General features: G+C 43.2%; 1 protein-coding gene across 1 annotated transcript in view; it reads right to left on the bottom strand.

Moving 5' to 3' along the window:
- The window catches only part of col18a1a (collagen type XVIII alpha 1 chain a), a 65,537-nt gene extending 45,082 nt beyond the window's left edge, over nt 1-20,455 (bottom strand). The window contains exons 1-2 of the mRNA XM_053440637.1: nt 20,342-20,455; nt 20,168-20,241 (exon numbers count right to left, since the gene is read on the bottom strand). Of these exons, the coding sequence (XP_053296612.1) occupies nt 20,168-20,241; nt 20,342-20,346 (79 nt within the window). The 5' untranslated portion in view covers nt 20,347-20,455. The remainder of the gene's footprint in view (nt 1-20,167; nt 20,242-20,341) is intronic.
- Between the last annotated feature and the right edge of the window lie 7,261 nt (nt 20,456-27,716).

The following is a 27,716-nucleotide window of genomic DNA, read 5'->3' as shown; positions in this document are numbered from 1 at the left end:
AACACATTCAAGCCAGACTTGAAGACACTCACTTCAACTGATTCTATCCTCAGTTCGACTCGCACTCTCTAAATCGAATGTTGCTTTGTGGGTCTGGTTTTGACGCGTTTAAGGTTCATTGTGTCTCTGAGCTCGCATCAAACTGAACAACCCCGTTAAAGGAGCTGAAGGAGCAGGAATTAAGCCTCAGACTTCACAATTCATTGGGCAATTCCAGCAATATCAGCCAGGCCATTCGCTCAGCCTGTTAATCCCAAACTGAATGAAGCATGTGTTTGAACATCAAAAGGTCCTTGGACTGCGGCCGTTAGAGGAGCATTCTTCTGTGACCAGGCCAATGAAAGGGAGACGTTTCCAGAACCCTCGCTCCACAGTCCGAGCTTCAAGCCCACCCCCCCCCCCCCCCCCGAAAGTAATCTATTACAAAACAATAAAATGACGTGAACAAATTCCAATACCAGTACGGTTGTAATCTAACTAGTTGCACATCGTTGTGGGATTTACAAGCAGAACGAAATCTCAACTAGAACACATTACACCTATTTTATTGCATTTGTCATGTGATTTATTTGGTCCAATCATGATCGAGGGATCGCCTTTAGTCCAAAGTTTAATTCGGTCAAGATAGAGAATAAGCTTGAGATCTCAGACCCCCTGGACGCACTGAAGTCAGCAGTGTGGGAACATGTTGCCCGTTTCAAAGGGAACCGTTCTCCCAGCTCAGCAGATCTGTTCCGAGCATCCACTTGTGGAGGAAAGGCCGGGATAAAAAAGAGGAAATTATGCGGCTTTGCATGCTCGGTGGAACTTTATCTCCGTAATCCGCTGCAAGCGAAGAAGCTGTTTGCAGATCAAAGCCTCCATGCGAGACACGACAATACAAGCAGGCAGAGGCAGCCAAGAAAAGTGCTGACTCACCATCACAATACAGCGGAGTATCACAAGTCACACAAAGCAGGATGAGGACCACAGTGTGTTTTAAGTGTTGAGTTCACACCAGGTATGATATCAGGTAACTGGGTTCTTAACATTTTGATTTAATTTCATATTTTTTGTACACTTGGGAACACGCCGGGGAAAAAAGAGAGTAACTGATGTTCCCTCCTTGTTCATCTGGTTCATGTTTTATTGTTCTGCTAATACAGCAGTTTACTGTCGACTCAATTTATATTAGGACTCACATCTTCCATTAATCATGCAGCATTCAAACCAATGGACAAAACAGAGACACCAACCAGACCCCACTGATCTCTGAGGAAAACAATACAATTTTAATGGTTGATCATTTACATCCTCCACTTTGGAATGACTTTGAAGATATGGCCTGGAGATGAAAATTAAATTTGAAGCTGAGACATCCTGACTAATCTTGATAAAATACCAATAAATAAAACGAATAACCTATTGTTACACAATGTGATGTCTTTAGACAGGCTTTCTTTCATAAATCTCTAATGAGTAATAACCGTAACTACGAGAGCTGACCTTTCTGTGTAATATTCGCTACCACTAGGTGTCGCCCTAGCACCAGCATCGCAGACCACACCTTCAGCCACGTTCTCAGAAGTCCAGTGAAAGTGACGCTAAACTTACACAGGAACTCGTCTGTGTGGGACGCTATCATTGTTACACGTGAGTTTTCAAAAATACACATTTCAAGGCTGTGCTCACTCTTGTTACAACACAATGTCAGCGGGCCTTCATACAGGCTAGCAGCTAATTAGCATAGCTAGCATCGTTAGCATAGCTGTACTGTGCTGTTCATAGGAAATGGTTTGTTTTTAACAGGTGTGTCTACAGTGTGTGTGCCCTGAAAGACGTCTCAGTGCGGAACAGAAGCGCAAATTAGCTTTTCCACCTGAGGGCGAGGTCACGCACACACAAATGTAGCAGTGGTAACCCATTGTCTCCCAGTGACTTCAAATCTGTGGGAGCAAGGAAGCGAATAAAACATTTGTTTCCTGTCACGAAGCAAATCCTCAGCGTGGCTTCAAGGGAAGTTTGACCCCACGACATCCGGGTGCATTCGAATATGTGAAGAGAAGTTTGCATCACAACACACAGATTAAGTTTGACTTCATTCTCTGCTCAGGAAGCCATTACCCTAATTACTCTTAACATAGAGGAAAAAGATGGGGGGTTGCTACTGTATATTAATGTTTATATTCTTGTGTTTATAAACTGTTAAGTGTGTTTATGGCAACTGAGCAGAAACTCATGTTACATTGGAAGGGTTCGATACCAGGAAAGTGTTGTTTGGATGCCGCGTCAAAGCAACACATAAACATTCATGAATAATGTCCTTTAATGAAGGACATTGAGTCTGAGAAACTAGGAAACCCAGATCCTCTAAGCTCCTTCTGCAACGTCCATCTTTTCAATCTTCACCCTCAACAGCCCCCCACCTCCGACTCAAAGGCCCAAAGTGAAAACATTCCTACTTAAATTATCCCATTAGAACAAAAGAGCCTCTCTCCCAAAAAGGGGGACAAAAGAGAAGAAAAAAAAATGCATTCCAATCATGTTGGTTCAGGCTTTCTCAACAACAAAATACTGCATGTGAAAGGGGAACGGCAGGCGGGCGAACCAGGAGCATGGCCCCGGGGCGCTGGTTTTGTGTGGTCAGCAGCAGAGGGCGGGGTCTTCTTCTACCTATAGCCCCCTGGAGACAGGCTGATCAGTTCAGTCGTCGGTCAGAAAAATACTTTCTGACATAAATTGCATCTAGGAAGTTGCAATCAGTCTTTTATACCCTATCACATGCAAGCAAATCCAACGCATTCGGTTGGCAAACATGAAATAAAAGTGGATTTCCAAAACTATAGCCCCTCAGGTGTAAAACGAGAATATCAAACCACCTACGATTTCCTTTACAAATCATAGGGGAAAAAGCGGGGGAGCCACAGAATCCAGTACCGGTGATTGGTAAAGCATGACTGAACCGATCTCGCAGGGATTCAGGAGAAGGAAAAGATTGGAGGTGTTTTTCAAACCGCCTTGTGATTTATTTCACATCTGCAGCGCATTCACGAGGCATCAGGAAAAAAAAAACAGCTGACAGTGTAGGAGGAGGAGAGAGGGAGACAGAAAGGGAGAGGTTGTGGCAGAACGGGTAATCTTCCAGACACATAACACAGCAACTGGATTACAGTGCGGGGCCTCAATCATTTAAACAGACGTGCACGGTTTAACTTCATCATCGCTCTGCATTAGTCATGTTGCTCAGCGGCGAAGGGATTCTAAACTTCCTGGAATGTGACTTAAAGTGGCCGCATACATTATAAACACGGCAGTAACAACAGCATCACTTCTTTTCAATACAGTATATTTTAAGTGTTGATTTTGGTGGGTGTTTCAGGTTGATCAAATTGAAATTTGGTGAATATTGTTGGACAAGTAGTTCTTAAACATAGTCCTTTTAGTTTTGGGATCAACAAACCTAAAATACATACAAGGAAAGTATTTTGTTTATAATGGCTGAGCATTGAAATATCCCCCGAAACAATTTTGAGAAGATGAAGTGAAGCTGGCTGCATTCCAGACCTGTGAGGACATCACTACAGAACCTGGGTTGGACTTCGGATGGTCTGCTACTGAATGTGCTGACTTCATTTGAGCTAATTTACACCTGTTAATTTATATTATTGGGCATATAGATGGTTAAATAATGGTGATAAAGCAGTGAAGCCCTGGATGTAGAAGGTCTGTGTGAGTCTGTGTGTGAATGGGTGTATGTGTCTTGGGTTGTAAAGTGCTTTCATTGGTTGATAAGACTGGAAAAGCTCTATATACTGTAAATACAGTTCATCTACAGCTCTCAGATTGACTATAACTAAATAACTCAATAACATGAACTTCTCAGATCCATTGTTTTAAGTGAATTATTGGGGTAAAAATAATACTTTATATCCCATAATATCTAAGCCATGAATAAAGAAATGATTCCAACTTCTCCCTTTTAGATACTTGGTGCTTGAGACCCAGTCTGGACAGATATAAGTACATGTTGGACATGTTTCAAGGACAGTAAACACACACTGACACTTGTAAAAACTGAACACAACAAATCAAACCTCATCAAAATTACAAGGCCACAGTGAAAAGGCAGGAAGTGCCCTGAAGGATTGTGTCATCCAGACACAATGCTGCCACACACCTTTTAAAGTCCGGGCGGGGCATACCATGTCTGGAACATCCTGAATACCTGCTCTCTTTACTTGTCCCCCTCTCTGTCCCTTTTATGACTAGAAAATGCAAGGTTCCTCTAGGGGTGTGGAGGACACTTAAACGTACACAGGCCGTCCCTGTAGACGAGAGACGCAACGGGAAGCCCACATCCTTTCATCCCAGGACATCAAAGATTTTGACAGAGCGAACCCAGACCCACAAGTAGACGGCGGAGGGACTAAAACACTCACACTAACACAGACACACATCAGTCTATCACTCGGTCCACCACAGCGAGAACGCCCACACAAACATGAATCACGATGCTCGACCCTTTGGCTTGTTGACATCATAGAATAGAACATCATGATCCAGTGTTATTTGTCCGATTTCAACATCCTTCTCCTTTTCTCCTCCCAGAGGACGAACATCTGCAACATCAGCATGAGGTTCACATTTGTGTTTTTTTTTACTGAAATGACTCAACAACAACAACAGGGAGGATGTTCATGTCGCGCTCAGGATTGATTTTAATCACTTTTTCCACTCGCATCAGCTCAACAGTTTAAAGCAACTGTGACAGAGTTTACATGAACACCAATAGTCTGACTAATGACCTTATTCTAAAAAAAGACATTATTTACATCCTTTACATTAGTTATTAATAGAGTATTTCATTAATATTTACATTTAAATGTGACAGAGCATAGTCTGATTCTGACTCATGTCATTATGACCACTACACTATTACGTCAGTGGTTCTTCCACCATTTTTAAAACCCCCCAACCCGAAGTTAACATTTAAAACATGTTTTATTTCTTGTTTTTCAAAAACTTAAAACTTTTCTTCACCCAGGTTATGTGTCTTCAAACAGTTGATAACTGACGTATGCCACTAAAAGCTCTAAAAACTCCATTGGGACATTATACTGAGAGTAAGACACATATCTCTATATAATGTGACTACTCCATATTATTCCAAGTGTGACCTTATTTGGGTTGAGATGATCCTGACTCCTGATCAGGTTAATATTGAAGTATTGACATGTAAACATATTCATTATAAACACTAGTGTCTATTAGCATTTAGCTCAAAGCACCACTGTTCAAAACACATGGGTCAGTCATTATGATGAGAGGAGTCATCCACCCAGTCATGTTACTTTTTATCTATTTGTACTCAGTGTTCTTCTTTGGCCTCGATTTATTCAGACCACATTTTGGTTTAGGGCCCAACTGCCCCCAGTGCCAAGGTCAGTACTGGCGTGACTGGCATTTTTTAGATTTCCAGTCTACTTTACTTTGGGCGCCAAGTATCCAGGCAATGAGCAACATTTACATCTGCATGGTTCAAACTCAGCGATGTGCTTAGTCCCTTTGGGTTTGTGTGTGTGTGTCACAGGAGGAGAAGAAGTCACTTTGAACCGGGGGGGAACAGACGAGATCTCAGAGTACCAGATGACCGGTGGGAGATGGTAAGTGAGGATACATGGCTATTGTCTGCTCTGAGGCATTCCCCACAAGCAGTGACTATTCACCAAGGAGACTTCCCTATGTGTGTGTGTGTGAGTGTGTGTGTGGGTGTGTGTGTGTGGGTGTGTGTGTGTGTGTGTGTCGGACAGAGAGAGATAAAATGGACTTAAGACTTAAGAGTTAGGGTGAAGGGAGGGAGGGAGGGTTGGCTACGGGACCATTTCGTTGTGGGTGACAGAAATCCTTAACCCCACACACACACACACACACACACAAAGACACACACACAGACACCCACACACACACACACACTAACACCATTGCATTTCTGGCAGCGCAGGAAGGTGAACTCCAGTTGGGAAGAGGAGGAGCTGGTGTGTGTGTGTGTTTGTGTGTGTCTGTGTGTCTGTGTGTGTGCGCGAGTGTGTGTGTGTGTGTGTCTGTGTGGCCTCGATCTCTTCTTTCTACACAGACAATGCCCCATTCACATGGCGGAATAAATACAAAAAAAACTACAAAAGTTTGCCGCGGCAGCTACAAATTGTTGCAGGAAGGAACGATGAAAAGGCCGAACTGATCGTGAACGATTGAACAGATTCTCTCAACTTTACATTTCATCTGTTTCTAGCTACACATTCATGGAGGAGAATAAACGACCAGAGCTATCTACTTCGACATGAGTGAAAAAACACATCTCTGACCTCCTACTTCATAATAAAAGTCCAGGAAACCATCAGTCATGGCTTGTTAGTAGGCGATGAGTGTTCATAAGCATCTAATAACCTCTGGGGAGGACTGTGGGCTTCTGCTCTGATGTATGATGTCTGGCAGCGTCAGGGGATCAACTTTCATCTCTCGGGGTTTTCGTTTGGAAGGAAATTATACGGCTCTGTGGTTTCAGAGGAAAAACAATTTGAGCACTTAATTTGAAGGTACAGTAGGTGTGAGATTTGGGCTGTGCCGTCGTAACCTGCCGGAGGAAACACTCCTCCGCCTCCGATAACCGAGCCAATCCTGCAACTATGCTGCTTTTGAGCCCAGATCAAAACTAAGAAACCCAATAACGGTGCGCGGCCACGAGGGCTGAGCGGCGGTATGCGTGGCCGGAATGTGTCCAAAATGCCTGGGCGTCGGCAGGAGGAAGGTGAGGCAGGAGGAAGGTAAGGCAGGAGGAAGGTAAGGCAGGAGGAAGGGGAGGCAGGAGGAAGGTAAGACAGGAGGAAGAGGAGGCAGGAGGAAGGTGAGGCAGGAGGAAGGTAAGACAGGAGGAAGGGGAGGCAGGAGGAAGGTAAGACAGGAGGAAGAGGAGGCAGGAGGAAGGTGAGGCAGGAGGAAGGTAAGACAGGAGGAAGGGGAGGCAGGAGGAAGGTAAGGCAGGAGGAAGGTAAGGCAGGAGGAAGGGGAGGCAGGAGGAAGGTAAGACAGGAGGAAGAGGAGGCAGGAGGAAGGTAAGACAGGAGGAAGGGGAGGCAGGAGGAAGGTAAGACAGGAGGAAGGTAAGACAGGAGGAAGAGGAGGCAGGAGGAAGGTAAGGCAGGAGGAAGGTAAGGAAGGTGGAAGAGGAGGCAGGAGGAAGAGGAGGCAAACAACCCCCAGATCCACGGACCCTCTCTCCTTCTGAAGAACCATCCGCCGTCAGCTCCGCTCTCCACCGGGTTTATCAAGGAGTAATTGGTTGTCAGTGTACTTTTCACCCATTGTGTATTTCCAATGAGTCTTGGAAAGAGGCCAGCCTCTTAAAACAAGACCCCCCCCCCCCCCCCACCAACTGCTTACACAGGCACACCTCACTAGCCCACCTTCTCTGTCTTGGCCTGAGTCACAGTCAGAAGCTTCAGGCTAGACCTGGGCTCTATGGGGTGGGGAAGTGAGAGGCTTGACTCGCCCTCAGGGGAAGCATACTGTTGTGGTGTTGAGGGTGAAAAAGAAAATCAATCCATCAATGCAGCGTTACAGCAGGACACTCCCCCCCGACCCACCCCCCCACCACATTCTGTAACTTTACAGTGGACTCGCTGGTGAGAAAACAAGTCTGTTGCGGTTTATTGCTCAATCTATCAACTCCAAACGGGTCTGAAACACAAATTAAATGTTGTTGCGGTGAAAAAGCTGGATGCGGTGAAAAGACATTTACACACATTAACTGTTGTGACTGTGAGAAAAAAACATAAATCACGACAGTGGGAAACTATAAACGGCCACTGATCGAGTGATCACATGGCTGGAGGGAGAGTTCCAGCAGGGCATCACTGCTCCGTCTCCTTCATCATATAGACTGATATTTATGATCACATATTTTAATACGTTTTCTCATCCGACTGTTAATGTGTTATTGTGTAGGAGAAATCAGGCTTCTTGTTTGTTTCAGCCCACACAACCTGTAAACACTGAACAATACTTAAAACAAGAACAACTTCTGACTTTGTAGAATCATTAGAACTCTGGGTCATTTAACTCTGGGTCCAATATACGAGAAATAAATAGATTACTGCAGGAAGTTCTGTTTTATTGTTAAAACATGATTTGGGTCATCTGCCATTGCTTTTGTAGAAAAAACTACAAAAGCATTTTAAAACAGTGACATCACATTGTGAGGAACTTGTCCTCACACGACAGAGGCCTGCTGCTGTGACAACACTGCTTGTTTTGGTGTTTGCAAATCGTCTAAGAGACAGTTCTACTGAAAAAAAACCCACCATTCATTCTTTTATCTGTTCATTAAACTTCTATGTGGTGTTTTTGGAAGAAGCAGCTTTCAGTGGACTTTAATTTTTAATGCAGAGCTGCTCTCAAAGAAGATAGTGTCCTCTGTCCGTGCAGTCAATGTAATTCTCCATGTGTTGTGTCATCAGTTAATCTGCTAATAATTGTGAGACACTGACGACAGCTCTGAACTCTGCAGGTCAAAACCTCTCAGCTGACCGTGCACACACACACACACATACACATACACACAGGGGAGAGGACGGACAGAGACAGGAGTTTCTCTATCATCGTGCTGCAGGAGAAGTTGTTCATAAATGGAGGCTACTCCCATTACTACCTTAATGTTCACACGTGGTGCAATTCAAACCTATTTCATTAGAATTTAAAATGAGTGTAACAAAGTAGCAGGCTGGACTCAAATGAGTAGCCGGCGGTCGGTGCTAATGGAAACCTCTGCTTTTAGAGGCTTTTCTTGAACAAGTTGAAGCCTGTGAAATGTCTGAGGTAGGATGTGTGTCTCTGAACACACACCTCACCGATTCCTGTTGTTCTTCACTGCTAGAACCAAAACCTACAGTCCATCCAACATCAGGGCTCAGATATAAATCAGCCCAGTGGCATTTTCACCTTACCATTTGGTATAGTTCCAAAAAGATTTGATCTATATTGATGGGAATTCTATCAACAAACCGGTTACATGGTTTTAAGGTCAAATCCAGACAAAATCACAATTTTCAAACCTGAACAAACAAGTTTCTAAAGTTAAAAATAACACAGGTAGCTTCATCTTGGCTTTGTGCCGTGAAGTTAGAAGATTAAGTGGATCAAACTATGCATTTAATAATCCAGAGTTTAAACTAAAAACATTTCCGCCTAAAGGTTTTCACTTTAAGCAACACGTTGCTTCCATTACTCAGTGTCAGGCTGCGTCCAGTGAGCTAAAACACACAGATTCCTCTCTGACTGCATATTCCTCAGCGTTTGGAGGATCTGACAGTGAACTCGTAAGGGCACGCCAGATCTCAGCCACTCAAAACAACAACCTCGAAAAAGAAGAACTCGTTTTCCAAGAGCAGCTTGAGATGGAGAGAAAAGGATGAGGAAACCATATGATGTTTCTACACAAGAGGAAGGAACAGTGTGTACACAGGCAAAGCAGAAACTGCTGCTATAAAATAAACCACTACACAAAATGGGTCCGAACAACAGACCAGTGGGTTCACACATTGTGTGCTTGAGCTCTCTAATCTGCCCACTTGACCCATTTTCACTGCAGCTCCCTGGCTCAAACAGAAAACCACCAATGACGCAGCAGAGAGGGAGTTCTGTTGTGCGTATGTGTGTAACCACTATCAAACATTTCACCTTTATTGACAGTATAGTACGTGTGAAGTGGAGATAGAGAGTCTGGGAAGACGCACAACAAATCAGGATCAGGTCAGAACCAAACTACTGCAGGAAGTGCCAAGCTTCCTATAGGAGGGATGCTGATAAACAATTAGCATCATAACTGCATTTAAAATAAAGTAATACCACTTTAATACAGGTTACACAGCCAGTGTATAAATCAACTTTATGTCACAACAGATTCAGCCGTTTGTCACAACAGCTGGTGGCGTGTTTCCAAGAAACAGAGAAAGGTCAAAAGTGTGTTTGTTGATGTGTTGACAGATCTGGGAGCAGCTCGTAGACGTTTTTTAGTTGGTTTAATTAGCTGGAGGTCTTTCTTCCACCCGGAATTATGATAAATCTCTGCAGCTGGAGGTCATTAGTCAACAGGATTATTCAGCAAGAGCGATTAAAAAAACTAAAAAAATCATGACTCAGATTGCCCAGATGCTTTTATTGTGAAGCAGCTGCAGAATGCGCTGAGTGTGCATCATAGGATCAGTGAATGCACCTGCTGCGTGACAACAGATATCTGCTGTTGTTTGCCTCCAGCTGAGGCTCAAGCTCTTGTTGGGAGAGTGGAGCAAAAGGTGGTGGGGACCATCATTTTAAAAAAGGAGGCTAGAGATCGTTATCTTGGACAGGATATAACTTCCTTTGAGAATCCGACACCATAACAAGAATCTTTGAAGTAAAAATATGACAAAGCTAATTGGTATTTTTGACAAAAAGGGTCTTGAGGCTACAGAACTCCAAGGACTAAAGTCCTCAGCAGCTCTCTGACGCTTGTTAGCCCTGCGAGTCAAAAGGTACATTATGGTCACATTCCAGAGACATGCTCATATCTAATAAAATAGAGGCCCACCTCCGAGGAGTGCGGCCTGTCCGCTGACAAATTTCCCAGGCTATCAGCATTCTTAAGATTCTCCTGCCAGTCAAACAGGACAATTTATTGACTGACCATCTGACAACCTCGATGCGTCGCTTCAACACGGTGGAGACTAGCAGCTCTTACTTGTTACATCAATAAGATGTGAAGCACAGTAACAAGTTAAAGCTGATGAGCAACACTGACACTTGTGGGATTTTTCGGGTTGGAATGGGGTTTAGTTTTCTTTCTTCGCCCCCCCCGAGGGGAATTAGGACAATGACTCAAACATCATACCTCTTAGAAAGCAGCGTTGATCATTAGCCACAGATTGTGAAGCCCGTGTCTGGGCTTGTGCCTGCACTGATCTACGGCCAAAAGCAAAGACAAGCAGACAGTGATAACACTCCGGATTTTTATCTTGTTTTATCAAGATGACAGAGATGGATTAGCCTGATAGAATAAGTGATCGCTCAATGAATACATGTGGTAATCAAAAAGACAGCGATCCAGTGCTGTTTAATTAATTCAGTGTAGTTTTATGCTTTCGAGGCCCGACTCTACAATGACTGATGCCAACATTTCGAAAGTGTTTATTGGCGATATAGCTGCTTTCAGACATGTACTGGAATCCCCAGTTCCTACGTAATTTCTCCGGAGGAAGTGCGTGTGTGCCTCCGTGTATAAAGTCCCTTGAAATCCACCCGATGAAGATGTCTAGGGAGTTTATGTTTAACTCTATGATGTCTTAATAGGGTTGAGATTAAAAGTGAAACGAGGAGTAATTTCTGTGCAAGGTGTCTGTAATTTAAAACCTCCTCTAATTTCCCCCTGTTTTTCATTGAGTGTTCTCAGATTAGAACCTTTTTGTGCGAACCAAACTCGGCTCTCCTCTACTTACAGTGTGTTAAAAACAGTGTTCTGTCAGTCCTGGTAAATTATAAAGACACCTTTCCTGCAGCTTCAAAGTTTTGATCCTATCTGGAAATACACAGTGCATGTAAGGAAGCTGCTTTGATAATTTGACAGTTATAATTCCTGCATATTATGACATTTCAACAACGCCCTCACTCATCTGTTTTTCTTTTTTCATGGTCTGTAATATCATCGCGTTCACCACGAACGCACAAATTCTACCTGCCTACACAGGTCTGTGATTTACAGAGCAGCTAAAAATGCTGGCAGAGGCTGAAAATACACAAGAACGAATCTCCATCCACTCCTGTTGTTGTTGAGTAAATGACATCCTCCACAGAAGACGTGGGCTTCATGTGGAAAGAATGTGCAGGCCGAGTTCTCGTTTCTGCACGCGCTGCATTGTGCAAGAAGCAGATTGTCAGATGGGGTCCGTTGGCCGGTGCCGTCTCTTTGTCCTTCCGCTGGTTCTTTGAACCCACTATAGGCCTCGCTCGAGTGTTGAGGTTCAGGTTTGCAAAGCACTTCAAGAACATGTCAATGCAGATCAACACTTTGACAGTAAATCCAACCATGAAAGGGGGGGGGCTGGGGGGGGGCTGTGGGGGTGAAACACTTCTCTTTATGTTGCATGGCTTCCTCTGTGCATTGAAGGAAACCATAGGTGAAAACCCTTGACATCAGCCGACTGATGGAAATTTCACACTCGGGGGGAAAACATCTGAAACAAATGACATGAAAGTAAGTAAGGTATGTCTGCCATCTCCCACTTATCTGCCCGGGACTGGACCAGCACATATGTAAATGTGGTTCAAGTGGAGGAATCTTTTGAGTTGATTGGTGCTCAAACCTGTCACCTCGTTTAAAAGAAACTCACAGCTGAGAGCCACCAGCCCTGATCCTCGTTGCTTGGCTACTAAGCATCAATCACACAAAGATTAATAAGAAACATAGACTTTGACTCTCGTTCCCTCCAGTTATGATTTAACCCTAATGAACTCGTATTTAAGATGTGATATAGTGTTGATTTTAAAATGCAAAATGAGTTTTGTTACATCAGAAGCGTAACAAGAGCCTGAAAGCAGTGGCAGTGGGTTTGGGTGTCGCACTCTCATTGTCCCGTAACACAATACAACTTTGTGGACATTAATATGATGGTTTCAGTCTTGGTTTCAGAATCGATACAACCCTCACCCCTCAAAGGCGAAGTCTCATCCCCGGCAAGGGGTGTTGAAGGGGGCACAAACCCTTTAGCTTACGCGGCAAAACACTTTCCAACTCCCCTCAGTGAATAAGATCGGACATCATATGCTTCACCTTCATCTGACACTTTAATCCCCTCTAATGAACGGTGACAATGGCTGTAGGGGAATGACGTTATGCCCGGGGCTATATCAGAGGCCCGGGAGATACAGTAGATGAAGATCTGTAAGTGGGACAAAGAGGGCTTTCATGGACAAGACAATATCAGGGCCCTCAATTAGTACAGGCCAGACTAGGGTCCAGGGTGCCAGCATTCATTGTTCCCCCCTGATGGGTTCTTTAGCACAAAAAGCCCACAGGTCATGGTCGTCCTCTGTTTCAGCTTAAGCCAAGCAAAGGCATGTTACAATCCACGTGATGGGGCTTTGGTAAGCTGCTGCACCAACCTGATATGAAACAAATGAACTTCGTGAACCAACTGGGAAATATTTGGTCTCAATGGACGAGATGTGTGACTTCTAAATTGAGTGTATTGAGTTAAAGTTCAGTATTTCAAACATGATACCCAACATGGGCGGTGAGACTTGTTGTTATACCTGTATCGATATCATGTGGAGTGCAGACACACAAGTGACGCAGGAAAAAGATTAAAGATTAAATATACACGGAGGGGTCGGGGATTTCTTCTCTAACACAACTTCCTCGTCTGATCTGATCTATGAATGTATGGTATGCTCATACATGCGTATATACATATGTTATTCTAAGCCCAAGGCATTTATAGTGAAAACAAGCACAGAACCCTCTATAAGACCCGAGGTGAGCACGCCCTGACACACCAGGCTGACAGTGGACCACCAGGTATGGCCTGGTCATGAGGAAACGTGAGGCGATGGCGTGAGTCCACCTCGCAATTTGATTATATTCTCACTGGTTCTTTGAATTTTGGCTTACAAATTATTCTCGGTGCTCGGTAAAGCACAAACACACTTTGGGTTGTGATGATGTGTGTAGAAACGGAGCTAAATGCAAGCATTAACACGGTGTGTATGTGTAGACAGCTGTGTTGATTCAAATAGAGGCATATCTAATCCTGCATACATTGAGCCATGAACGCAAGTATTCTCTTGCATTCTTATCGTCTATCCAGATTTTCACTCAAGGCTTGAAACTCAAGGTTTACGAAGACTTTAATTCAGACATTAACAAGTCGGATTAATAGGGTTGTAAACTGCCCTTGTGAAACTCCGGGGTTCTGCTGAACACGGCAGTAGCTGGGTTTCAAGGGGACGCGTCTCAGCCAGTGAGGTGACCAGTGGGGGTCAGGAATTCGACTGCGGACCTTCCAGCTCGTCTCCCTGACTGAAAATGCCACCGTCTCAGTAGATGAACAGCCTTGCAAATCTTTCAGTGGCCCTCTAAATATTTAACATCCCCTTGGTTGGCCTATGTTCCTGCTCTCTAAACCTCTCAATGGATGGCACGGTGCCACCTGGCCCATAACATCCACAGAGTGAATAGAGGGCACCCTTTATTGTCTGGAAGCTCATGATTCACACAACAATTAGCAGCTTCCAAGTTATGAGCAGCCGAGTCTTTTGCTTTGCACAAATCCGGGGCTCAGCACATGATCCAACAAGACCCGAAGTCCTGTGTCTCGCTGCACCGTCAAGCAAGGACGTTTACACAAAAGCAGATAATAGCATGTCTTTAAAAGAGATTGTCTCCAATGCATGAAAGTTGGTGACGTGAGGCACTTAACCTCAGAGTAAAAACACCGGCAGGCTCAGCAAACGACAACACAAACCGTTGTTCTTCCTTTTCCTCGGTTTTATTACACAACTTTACACAAATAGCAACGAGATCCAAAAAGTCCCCCGTCTCCGTTTCTGACAGGTACAGTGAGGACAGGTCATGTCATCGAATTCCAGACCTCGCATCGAATCCCCTCGAGTCCCACTTCCAGCAGGACCATACAAAAGTGGAGGATAGAGGTACAGGACTCAGCAAATCCCTCTTTTGTCATAGGAGCTCTCCACTTGATGGTAATCTCCCCGTCCCATGGGATTCTCCTCAGCTCACACCCCCATGGTGTGAGATTTGAGAGAGAGGGTTAAAAAGAGTGTTGCCTACAGACATGGCAGCTCTTGAAGGACGGGTGAATGAGTGGAATTCAAGGATGCCTTAGAAAAGGCGGCCCGGCGCGTCACGAGAGTCAATCGAAAGATAAGAAGACATGGAGAGCAAAAAAAAAAGAGGAATATAACGACAAGTGAGGTTTGAAACACACAATGACATTCCCAAGGGGGCCTCGTCAAAACGCTGAATGGTCTATTCATTCATTAAAAAGAAGAAACGCATTGGGTGGTAGCTTGGGCTTGTATCACCAGTGCTCACGTCTGACAGCTAGTATAGGCTTATTTCAGGTTTGAGTCTGCAGGGTACCTGAAAACAACATCTGGGGGGGGGGGGGGGGGGGGGGGGGAATGAGGCAGCCTCGGCCACTCTGAACCCCATCCCAGTTCATGGAGAGTGAAAAGCTGATGGTATAGATTTCTTTAGGACAACAGAACGTAAATGGGTGGAGAAGGTGGTGGTGGTGGTGGGGGGGTGATCTCTAGTTTCATGTCTCCCTGCGTTCAGCAGACTGTCAGCATAAGAACGAGCGATCACTCCCTAAAGCCGGTGACTGAGACAAAGTGCCAGGTCGATGGATCCGGTTTCCTTTGCGACGGCCAAATGCAGCTTTGTGGTGGAAAAATCTGCACCTGGTGGCCATGGAAACCCAGTGTTCCCCCTCTGAAAGCAGCGTACAGTGCCGACAAACTGACCCCAGAGCAGTGGATGTGAGCCTGCCCTCCACTCTGAGGCTCTCTAAAGGAGCTGAACGCACCCTTTTCCAGGGTAGTTTGAGAGGTCATCAGGTTTAGAACACAGCCTTTCTTACATAATAGAAGCAATACTGTTGTTACTATATGCTGGGGTTTGTATCTTGGTTTTTTTTTGCAGCATGAAAAAGTCACAATATCAATCCTCATAAATGCAATTTGTCGGAAAGGTGAGAAAAACCTTTCTGAAGCAAACACATTTCCAAAGAACCTTCAAATAATCAAATCTAGACGTGGGAGGGTCACTTTCGAAAGTCGGTAATGTATATGCTTTTTCCATTTTGCTTGATGCTCGGTTGTTTGAAACAAAAACCTGCTCGTACTGTAAAGTCCTGTTATTTGCAGAGCGCGGCCTCACACCTTCAAGAGAGCTGGGAAAGACAAGCAAATAAGTAAAGGGTTTCACCACAAACAGGAAAGAGGTGCTGAGAGCTAAGAGGCCACTCAGTGTGCCATTAGCAGGGGAGATGGTTGGGTTGTGCAGAGCAAGTGGCCCTACAAGTCCTCTCCTCTCGGAACACAAGTAGCAATTACCGTGTCCCTCTGTATTTTGCCTCCGACAAACCCGGCATTTTGACATCGGGGGGCCGGCACGAGAGAGCACCTGAAACACTGAGCGGCCGGAGCACATAAAAATACTGATAACAGCTGTCAGCTGCGTTCAGGAGGAGGCAGGAAAACATGATGGGGATACAGAACTGAACACTGTACATATGGCAGTGCTGACAAATCTGTATTTTATCAATAATCAATATCAGATTTCTATATCAGGTCACTCCTCTGCCTGTGTAATGATGTTTCTCTCTTCACTCCACAGGTTTGACCTCAGCTACCGTCCAGTTACTTCCATCTGCCTTTAGTCAGAAAAACATTCTTTCAGTTAAATTTGGTATCTGCTGAATTTAAGGTTGGTCTCGGGAATTTGGCCTAATGCTCTTCGTCCTCACCACATAATGATGCAACCGTGAACTCAGTAGCTGTAGAACACATTATTAATAGATCGTTGATGCAGCTCGAGATCAGATGGAGGAACATCGAGTGCTTTTTGGAGATTTTCAATGATCTCCAAGGAAATAATTCATGGATCTTGATGAAATGAGACTGATACTATGAGCGTGTTGAGAATATGGTGCAGCTTGATTCAATTGAAGGGGGATTTGCATTCTAGTTGGTATGTATATCTTTGGGTGGGGTTCTTAAAAAGCAATATAATAAATATGAGAGCGTGATCATAAGAATAAAGGTTATACACAAAAAATAAATCCTCTAAATGCCTTAAAAAGTTGGCGAAATACAAAATGTTTTACTGACAGTGAGAAATTTAGAAAATGCTGATGTGCGCATGCAGACTAATTCAAGCCGGGTGCCTGGTTCTCCCACATCCAGCACAGATATACAACTGTCTAGATTCACTGCAGGCTCCAGATGGGTCGGCTTAAGTAATCAAAGCAGGATGTGACCACCGTGGGTTTCTTACAAAAACTCATCAACATTGAAGTAAACTTTACCAAACCTACATTTCCTTTTTCAGCCTCCCCCCTCGTGAGTGTGTCTCACTTGTCTCTGCCCGGGTCTTTGACAGCTGGGCCGTGTTAAGAGACAGGTCCAGTTACGCTGGATGAGTTTTCAGAGACACACAAGCAGCCTCTGCTCGAAAGGAGCTTGTAAACATTGTTTTGATTGTCTTTATGAAACTAAAGAAACAGCCACATGTGGACTCTCATGTGTTTTTAAAGCTAAGCATCGCATGCAACTCTAAAAGGCCCATCCAGTCCATTACTGAGACTTCTGACCGATACCATCAGTGACCTGGTCCCTGACGTGTGACTCGTTGACTGACAATTGACAAAGTGGCTCATGTAAGAGCATAAAGGCACAAAGGGAAGCATCAGCTGCTTGAGTAGAGTTTTTTTGAACATGCAGAAGCAACAGGGAGCCAGACACGGACATCCAGACGTCCACTTGACATTCTGGATGACCCCCCCCCCCCCCCACCCACCCGCAACCTCACACGAACCCGTAAGCTTACACTGGAAGTCGCAGAGCAGAGCCCCGTCTCCCACAGTCCAAGACGTAAACATCTCCCCGGCGGAGGTTAAATGGACTGTGTAAATGCCGGTGGCTGACACAACATGACAAAGCTAACACTGGATGGAACCTACAGACCTAATGGGAAAGCGGCAGAAATGTCGATCATTGAATAAGTAGGTTTACTGACGAGAAAATCCCAGGATTAGACATCACAAGGTTCACTGAGTCAACAGAGTCTCGGCACAGTCGCTCCATTTATTTCATTTAAGAGCCACTATGATCCCGGCTGAGGCCCCGATGCAGCGGCAGCAGGGAAAACTTTTATTCTTGAGGTAAAGAACTTTTAAATGAATGAGTGGACATCAATCAGTAATCCTGCATGGACTCTCTATTACTTATGAAGTAACACAACCTGCAGAATCACATGTTTTATAGGAATTGCTGTACTTGCACATTTGATGATTTTTATGTAACGGACCTCAGATGAACTTGCATTTGTATATCCTTCAAAAAATAACTTGTATGAGGGGTTGTCAGAGCATATACAAGGTATTCTTGTATAAGATATTTGGCATTATCAGTTGATAAAGCCACTTAATGTGTTCATCATAGTGTCTATTTTAAGTCTATCTATCTAAACTCAACCTCTAAGAAGACATTTTAATAAAAGCCACTAAATTCTTTGTATAGGTTGTAAGTTTAGCACATTTATTTTGGCCAGAAGAAACTTTAAAAGAGTTTTATTTCATTTTACTTCCAGCTTTATATATATATATAAATTGAAACAGCTGTACAATGAAAACTAGAAGACAAAATGAAAATATGTCGCACTTTAAAGAATTCTTATGAGCTAGACGTGTTTTTGCAACAACAGGAAAGTTCAGCTCCTCATCTACGTATGGAAGCAGATGTTACAGCGATCCAGTGACACGTCGACAGATGTTTGTCAAACTGCTCCATCACATGTTACTACAACAACAGTTTCATCAATCAGACCTCACTATTATCAGATGGAAGCTACAGAATAACTTTTAAGGAGCTAAGCCATTTAATAAAATATATTATGACAAAAATATAAATGTTATAATTTTGTTAACACTTCCCAGCACAGCCAGTTCCATTCATCCCTGATGTGTAATGTTTCAAATGGCTTTCATGTCCCTCTGACCGACTCTGAAAAGGAGAAACCCTCAAACCAGCTGTGATTTTTAATGTGGCATCTAATTCAGCCATTAAATAGCACGGCGGGGTGTCCCCTTACAGCCACTCCCCTCCCCCCACCTCGCCCCTGCTCCCTTCAGGCAAAAACCACGCTGGGTGCATGTCAAAGATCACATGACAATAGGGATTCCTGACCCAGTCAGGGACTGGGGAATGAATCGGACCTAATTCAAGCATGTCGCGGGCGACCAAAGGCAGAGCTCCTGAGACTGAGCGACAGGCCCTTTCAGCCGGGACACACACAGACAGCACAGCATTCCTGTGAGAAAGTCACACTGTCGGAGAGTTCACTTGAAGATGGTTTACCCTAAAAACAATGTGTCATCAAACCTGCTTCACTACAAGATGAGTTACACTATAAATAAAAGATATACGAGTCAATTTAACACACAAAGTTCATCAAAGCCCCTGAATGCTGCATCCCTCCATTAGCGATTAAATATTAATGGACATCCTCTCAGTTTCCTCTCGATATCACCTGACAGCCGTCTCTCCAGCTGCACGGGGACTAAATGAAACCTGGGACGTCTCTGAGCTTCACAGATAAATTATTCAGGACCAGAAGAGAGTTTTATCTCATTCAGTGGCTCCTGTCGCCCTCCAACACTGTTACAGAGGGGCCACTGCCTCCTGCTCAGGTGCACTGACTGTACAACATCTGGAAAGAGACTAGTTGGAAATTCTGCTTGTGTAGTTTGAGTTAACAGGTCATTACATGGTTGGGTGGGGGGGGGGGGGGGGGGGCATACGTCTCTGGTCAGACACAGAGTAAAGACACAGACACGCTGTATGTTTCTGAACACTGTGGACTTTGGACTGGAGGGAAAAACCTGTAAACGGTCTCAACTTTGACCTTCTGAGACCGAAAACCTGCTGAAGCTGGATCCTGAGTGCGGCTCATCACGGCTTTACAGCTGCAGCCGGGAAACTTTAGTCAACAAGTGGTTCAATTAGAGGTTGAAGCTGCAGAGTCCTCGATGTGTCAGGGAACTAATGTGAACCATCAGGGAGCAGGCGTCAACCCACAGCAGCAACTCAGCATCACAGAGATGTGACAACTTTCTGCAGTTTGTAAAACTTCCTGGAACTTTTCAAGTAAATGAAGGGACATAAATAAGAATAAATAACAGATCCCATAGGCTGATGAACTCCAGCCAGATCCAAAAAGGATATTAAACCAGTAAAAACCAGCATTGTGATATTTCCCTCCACCACAGACAGTGAGGACTACAGACAGAGTTATGCGTGTTGGGCTGTGAACGTGTCACCAGAGCCCCTGACATCCCTGCTCCTGTGTTTCTCTCACCTGGCCACTGCGACGCCGCTGGACGGACGAGGAGCAGGACGCAACCGACGAGGCGCTGCACCCACGGACAACACCTGCAGAGGAACCAGAGCACACAAACTCTCACATCCACAACTCAGCTCACTGCATCGGGCCACACGGGGGGGGGGGGGAGAAAAGTTCCATTACAAGTACCTCATGTTGATTTTTCTTCTGCTTCTTTCCCGGGTATCGAACGGGGGGCGGAAGAGAGTGTCCAGCACCGCTGCAGCACGACGCCTGAACAGCTGATGGAGACACGGCAGCTCCACTGGAGACAGAGAGGAGGAGTGAGAGAGAGAGAGAGAGAGAGCTTGAGCGAGAGAGAGGGAGAGAGAGAGAGGGGGGAGAGAGAGGTGAGACCAGGGGCGCACAGCGGGGACTTCCGCCAGGTCCTAGAAGGGAACCACCTCCAAAGTCTGTCAACCTGCAATTAGAGTTCAGGGACACGTGTCAGTCCCGAGCACCCCCCACCCAGATAAGTAAATAAATAAATACACACTAAACTGTGATGAGGATACTACTAATTATAAAACAACAAAAATACACAATAATGTTAACAATCGTGGCAATAATAATATGATTCCTTCTTCTATTACTGATGATAATAAAAAAAAGCCATATAATAACATTCTAATATCAATATGAACATTATTTATCCAACACAAACTAAATACTGAATACATACATGACATGTAAAAGTTAGTGTGGGATGTGGTAGAAACCACTAATGACTGAAAACCACACCAGTAAAGTCAACAACACATAACAAAACAAATCCCTGACACACTTCATAAATAGAACAGTTTATATAGGTATAACCTGAAGGGAGGAATAAAGTGTCAATAACAGATTCTAGGGGAGCTCACTATTACGAGCATGGGTTTTGATAAGTATTTCTAATTTTCTTTTAGTAGTTGGGCAATGAGAGGAGTAAAAAAAATATATATTTCCATTCCACAAGATAAAAGAAAACTGACCAAGGGAAGTTTCAAACAAAGGAATGCTACTAATATCAATAATAATAATAATAATAATGATGATAAAGTAGTATGAAGTATTATTGTTATTCATACTATTATTGTAGTTATTATTATTCTGTTTCCTCTCTGACAGACCCTGTGTGGACTTTACCTGGAGTGGATGTGAAAAGATGAAAAACTGCAGCTTGAGCTGTGTAAACTGAATCTTTCCAGCGGAGGATCTGATTCATTCATGTTGTGTTGACTCTGTCACCGCAGCCTCTCCAGCTGCAGCCGCCTCGGGTCTCACAGGACTCAGCAGGACAATGAGCCCATGAAGTCTCAGTGAGAGACCTGTTTGCTTTGCTTTATGTTGTTCAGAGGTAAGAGGGAGGTGAGACCTACCTGAGGAATATCCAGGTTTTATCATTTCATTCCTCAAATGTAACTTCTGTATCGTTAGAATGTTTGGTCAAAGTAGCTCCACCTGATTTCACATCAAACATACATTGTGCAAAACATTTAAAAACAAAGTCTGTTATTATTTTGAAAAAATTCTGAAGATGGATCTTAAAACTTGAGAAGATGGTTTGGAACATGAACTTAATTAACAAAGTGATATTATGTGACAAGTGATATGAATAAATGAATAAATATGAGCTGCACCTTCACCCTCGGCTCTGATGATGAGGAAACTGGAGAGAAATCAATCATATTAAAATTCACATGAATCCCACAGTGAGTGTTTGATTTAGGGCATGCTGCACTTTCAGAAGATGGCCACCAGAGGGTACAGTTGGTTTTCTTTCCAAGCCCTGCAGAGGCAACACTTGATTGGGGTCCTGTACTATTCATTAATGCCCTGCTGTCTGCCTGATGTAAATACTGTTGGTAGAGTTTGGTTTTTACTGTGTGAAATGTTCTCCTTTTACATTTTTATTTTCTTTGTTGGATTTGTTGAGATGTGAAAACTTTGGTCGTTACCTTCCTGGCAGCTCATTGTCTGCTTGTTGTTTCAGATACAGAAATGTGTCAGATACATAAATCAAAATGAAATATACATTAAATCACTCAGAGTTGTTTTGTCTCCACTGACACACACAAGTCAAAACCTATTGGTGCATCTGGCTGCAGCAGCAGGTCTTCTTCTTTCCAGGGATATGAATCGTTACCAGATCATGAATTCATCAGTTTGGTTGAGGTGTTTTTCAACTGGCTCCAGGTTCTGCTGCCATCTGCTTTCATGTTGTTGGAGCATGTTTGTCATCGCAGGTAAAGCAGCGTTTGGTGCAGTCCTCCAGCATTACAAGACCGTGCTGTATTAGTGGCTCTATCTGTGGGCCTGCAGGCTACTGTCTGAACACGTCCACGGCTCCGTGAACGACTCACATTCCAGTGTCAGGGAACAGAAAGACACAACTCTCTGTTGGATGTGTGGCTGTGGAGCCTCACAGAGAGCAAAGTGGGACCGTCCACAAAGAGGCTGTGTGTCCTGCAGCTCTGCGATGAAAACACAACTTCAGTCATCATCATTCGTCATAAGCAAAGTGCCAGAGTAGTAGCTTCCGTCCTTTTTTAGGATTGTTTGACATAATCACATGGAAGACAAAAACATGTCATGTGTCACTAAATGTGATCTCCATTCTAAATGGAAATAAGTAAACAAACACGTTTAGAGCTGGTTTCCTCAAAGAACTTAACTTAACTGTAATGTCAGATTTTTAATCCTCTAATTTTGACTATGATAATATCCAGGGTTGATGTTTGGATGTCAACTCAATACAGATTTATTTTAAATGTGTTTATTATTTTCCAGAATGAAAAAGGAACACAGGACAAACAAAAATGAAAAGGATAAGAAAAAAAGACTCAATACAGATTTAATACAGAGGATTTTTTTGCAATGTAGTTTTCGAAAATCTATGACAATTACAAAGGAACGCATAACAAATGAGCAAGATATAAACTGTAGAAAATAAATCCACATTTTATAGAAAACTTTTTTATTTGTTTGATTTTTGTTATTAGTTGATAAAACTCTCTGCTTTCTTAAATTACACAAACAAATCATGTAAAATATCAGTAATTATTTTTAATTTAATATGTTGCTCATTATATAAAAGTTTGTATCCAACACACACACATTTTGGGGGTTTTACGACTCTTTGTTACTTAAACTTTCAATCCATTTCAACAGTCATAATGTGTACCGATATCTGGCTACACCTTATCACGGATGTCACACACACATACACGTCAATAAATCTAAAAGCTCAAAGGCAAACTCAGTCCAGGCCATTGTTCATTATGAGAAACGGCAAAAGGCCCAATCAGCACGTTACTGGGCCGGAGCTACCAGGAACAATAAAAGCGGAAATAGCTTTGCCATGAAGTGACTCATTCTGTGCAGTTAAATAAAAGCCTGAAGATAAATGTCGTCACTTTTTGGCGATGTTGGCAAATGAGTGCTGCTGTGGGCAAAGGCTTAACCTCATACTGACAGGTCGTGTAGCGCTGCAGCACAGTCAAGAGAAACACGTCACTGTCATGTGTGCACAGCTGCAATTCACATTCAGACTGGTTCTGAAGAAAGGACGAGGATTTACTGAAATCCAACCGGGTTTGGGCCACAGTGACGTAATGATGGTTTAAATACAGGATGTCACGGGATTAGTTTGTTAAAGGGGAAGTGATCTGGAATAGGAGATGAAATCTACTGATCATTATTGTTAACAGGTTTGTCGAGCATTAACCTCAACTCACATCTCTGGAAAAAATACATATACCTTTGATGATATTTCACATGAGTCTTTTTCACAAGTTTAGAGTCTCACAAGTCACAGATTAAGGATTAATAATTTATTTTTATTATATTTATTATCTTAACCATGTTCCAAAATACTTTTCAAAAAGAATACAGATGACAATGAAATATTTAAATTAAGTAAATACAATTTACATGGAGTTACAAAATACTGATGAAATTCAAATAGATTTTTAGAAGTCATCTGAGGCAGCTTGAATAATTGTCTCCCCCTGGGAACACCTCAGAAACGTGGTCCACCAGCTTCAGGACCATTGCTGTGTCCTCTTCCAATGGATCATAGTTGTCCACTATGAAGCTCAACTGGTCCACAGAAGGGTGCTAGTCTGGTCTCTCATTGACAACTAGCAGGAGTCGTTGTACTGGTCAGAATTACTGGTCCAGATCAAATCAGTCGAATCACAACACAGATGCAGATTTTCCCTCAGACTCAGACTCTCACCATGAGCAGCAGATATGTTCGTATTTAAAACCTGAGGGAGAAGAATGTATACAACATTAATGTGTTAGAGTGAAAGTGGCTGTGTATGTGGACTCAGTGATGTCTGTAAACAAGAAACCTGTTTATTAAGCTGAGGCTTTTTGTGAACTTGTGAATTCTGTGACCTACTCAACAACGTTTCTCCAGATTGATTTTCTCGGGTCGGAAAATCTGAGTTGTGATAACAGAACAACTGTTGTTCCTCAGTTGTACGCACAAAGCATTTCATAACCGGCTACAGGGCTCTGACTTATATCAGATTACGTCCAACAGCTGAAATCAGGGAGGAGGGACTGTGGAGCCGGCAAACAGCTGAAGAGACACTGCAGCCAATGCTGAGGCCAAGTCTCACAATCACACTCCAGCCTCACACACTGGAAAAAACGAGTCCACGTGCTGGACAATCTCATTTTCACAAGGCACAGGATCAGATATGATATATATATATATATGGTAGAAATTAACTTTTATTTTACCTGCCACTGTGGCTGCTGAATTCCAAAATTGATTTAACCGGCAGGGTGCGACAGGAGGAGAGATATGATATTATTATAATAATTTAGAAGGGAACATCAGATGATCAGCCTGTTGCGTACGTTAGGATATGTGACAAAGTACTTTATTATAGATTCCACAAATATATACTTAATATCTTGGCTCATCAGCACCACAAGTATCAGGACGTTGAAAAGTTTAGATTGGGAAATTCAGTCTTTTCTGAAAAGAGAACCACACAGACTTTGAAGTTGTCTCTTTGACTTTCTTCTAAATTACAGCTTTATTTTCGTAATAATTATTACATTATTTTTCTTAAAACCTTGTTTTATAGTTCAATATGACCCTCATTCTAAGTGTCACTAAAACAAACACAAACTGTGAACTGATGGAAGATATATTTGATAATTTGGACAATTTGAACAACAGATAATAACTTTCTTTCATTTGCATCTCAATCTCCGGTTTAACATCACCCATCAGATTCTGAAGTTTCAGCAGCACTTCCCCGAGCAGTCTCTTAATGACACGTTGTAGGTTTGTTGACATCATTATCAAGCGTTCAACTTTATTGGTCCAATGGGTTTCTGCAAACTCTCATTTCCTTTCTATGTAAGGCCTTTTTAAATCATAACAAATATACAAATGTATAGATCAAGGACATCTCAGCTGTCTCTGTGTTTAATAATCCTGCAGTTTTGGATGATTCAATTATACACATATACATATTGCCGGTACTACACCTGTGGTAGTAGCAGGTTACCAGTGTATTTTCTTTATTAATGACATTTTATAACTGTCTTTACCTCCAGCTCCCCAGCAATCAATTCCATATCTCTGTCAGAAATCTGGGCTTCTTCTTTTCATCACGATTCACCGTGGAACCCGATTGGTCAGCAGAACAATTTAATATTCATGAGCCGCTTTGCATTGACCATTTATGGTTGCAAGTGGGCGTGCAAAGTGGCGGGGCTTGTGGCGGATCCTCGTACGCATGCTTCCAGGAGGACTGTGATTTATTAAGGGGAACATCACCTTCAGGTGCACGGTTTTATAAATCTGAATCTTTTTTCACGTTCACCATTTTGGGCTTCCGTGCGCACGTACACTTTTAGTATGAATAATCCTACGCACAGTTTTTTAAACGTCGGCCCTGACGCTTGCTCTTTTCCTTGGATTTTTATTGCAAAGCCTCAAGTAAGCTAAGCAGCCCCCCCCCCCCCCCCCCCCCCCCCCCCCCTACACTGCCACCTGAACTATCTTTAGCCTCTGCTGGCAAGTGAATGGAAGTGCCGGACTTATCTTCACTGCTGTCATCGAGGCAGCCAGTATTTTTAGGGGACAGCAGCAGCTGCAAAAGCATTTATCGGTATTCCACGAACAATGACACTTGGGGTGTCTGAGGCCTGAACAACACGGTGATCGTGGGACCACTCCGAAGTTGTTAAGCGGGAATCTCGTGAGGATAGTGAGGTCCAGTGTCCCCTCCCTCCTACGGGACAGAGCGTCTCACACATGAGCTGGAGTGGAACTTGGGACCTTTGAGGAGCATGTGTCTGAATCCGAAGTCAACCTGGGACATTACTCAGCCTTCAGGAGACGGGTGGCATTGCTTCTCAGCTAAGAGCAAGATTGCGATTGCGGAATGTATGTTGACGGTCGTTCCTGGCGACTGAAGCGAGGTAGGTCATACGGGGGGGGGGGTACACGGCACAGCTTCACAAGGGGCAGAGGTCATTCCAATTAAATCAGACGAGTAAACACTGGGGTTAATCTCCTCTCTTTAAACCTCCAGAGGGAATATTGAACACTCTTTCAACACTTTGTGCAAACTGTCCTAGTAAAACATGTTGCGATGCAACAAAATAAAAAGAAATCGTGGAACCTTCGATCATTTATGTCAAATTGTGTATTCAAAGACTTTTTCATTTAACTGACTTTCAGTTGAATTTTAAGATAATTGTTTACAAACTAATGCTGCTATTTTCAACTCTCTTTTACAACAATATTTACACCAACCAAAGCTGAGTAATGTAAAATGGTTCGTGGTAACGAAAAAACAAAAACAAATCGAGACTGTTTTGTTTTCTGTTGGCATGAAAAGTTTCTAAGAAAAAGAAATTTTATTATTTTGCAACAGTAGGCTTGGTTCCTTTAATGTTTAAATATTATATTATCATAATTAGCATTCATTTTGTGTAATATCATCAATTATGTTATTTTTTAGATTTGATTATTGACAGCTACATGGATGCCTTGACCATATCGACAATGTAAACTATTTTAAAAGCACAATCCTGACTTTACAGACCTGAAACACTGCTTGCTTTATCCATAGGGCTCCTCGAGGAAACGCTTTAGTCGAAGAATAAAATCTCACCCATGGCAAAAAAAAATTAAAAATGTCAACGGGAGAGAGGGAATTGTAAACTATGAACCAACTTTTTTAGGATAGTTGGCAGTCATAGGACAGATTTATTCAAGGATACGACAGAAAAATCATTTTAACAGTGACATTTAAAGAAAGAATTCCTAATCAGAGCTGCCAACAAAGGGTGTGATAGGGGCCAGGCATATTTTGACTGCTAAGTCTCTTGGGTGGGCAGACTGTGATTTCTGCCAGTGTTTGTGTGAGCATGCGGCTCTCAGAGCTGTCTTTGTGATACCTGACACACGGAGCTTTATTTAGGGCATGCTATATTAAGTACTTTCCCATTGAAATACAGCACCAGCTGTACTGCCTCGATGTGTTGTGGCTGCTGTCGCAAC

The sequence above is a fragment of the Pleuronectes platessa genome, chromosome 14 (genome assembly GCF_947347685.1).
Source record: "Pleuronectes platessa chromosome 14, fPlePla1.1, whole genome shotgun sequence".
NCBI lineage: Eukaryota > Metazoa > Chordata > Actinopteri > Pleuronectiformes > Pleuronectidae > Pleuronectes > Pleuronectes platessa.
The sequence above is the reverse complement of the archived record's forward strand: the minus strand, read 5'-3'. Positions and strand labels throughout refer to the sequence as shown.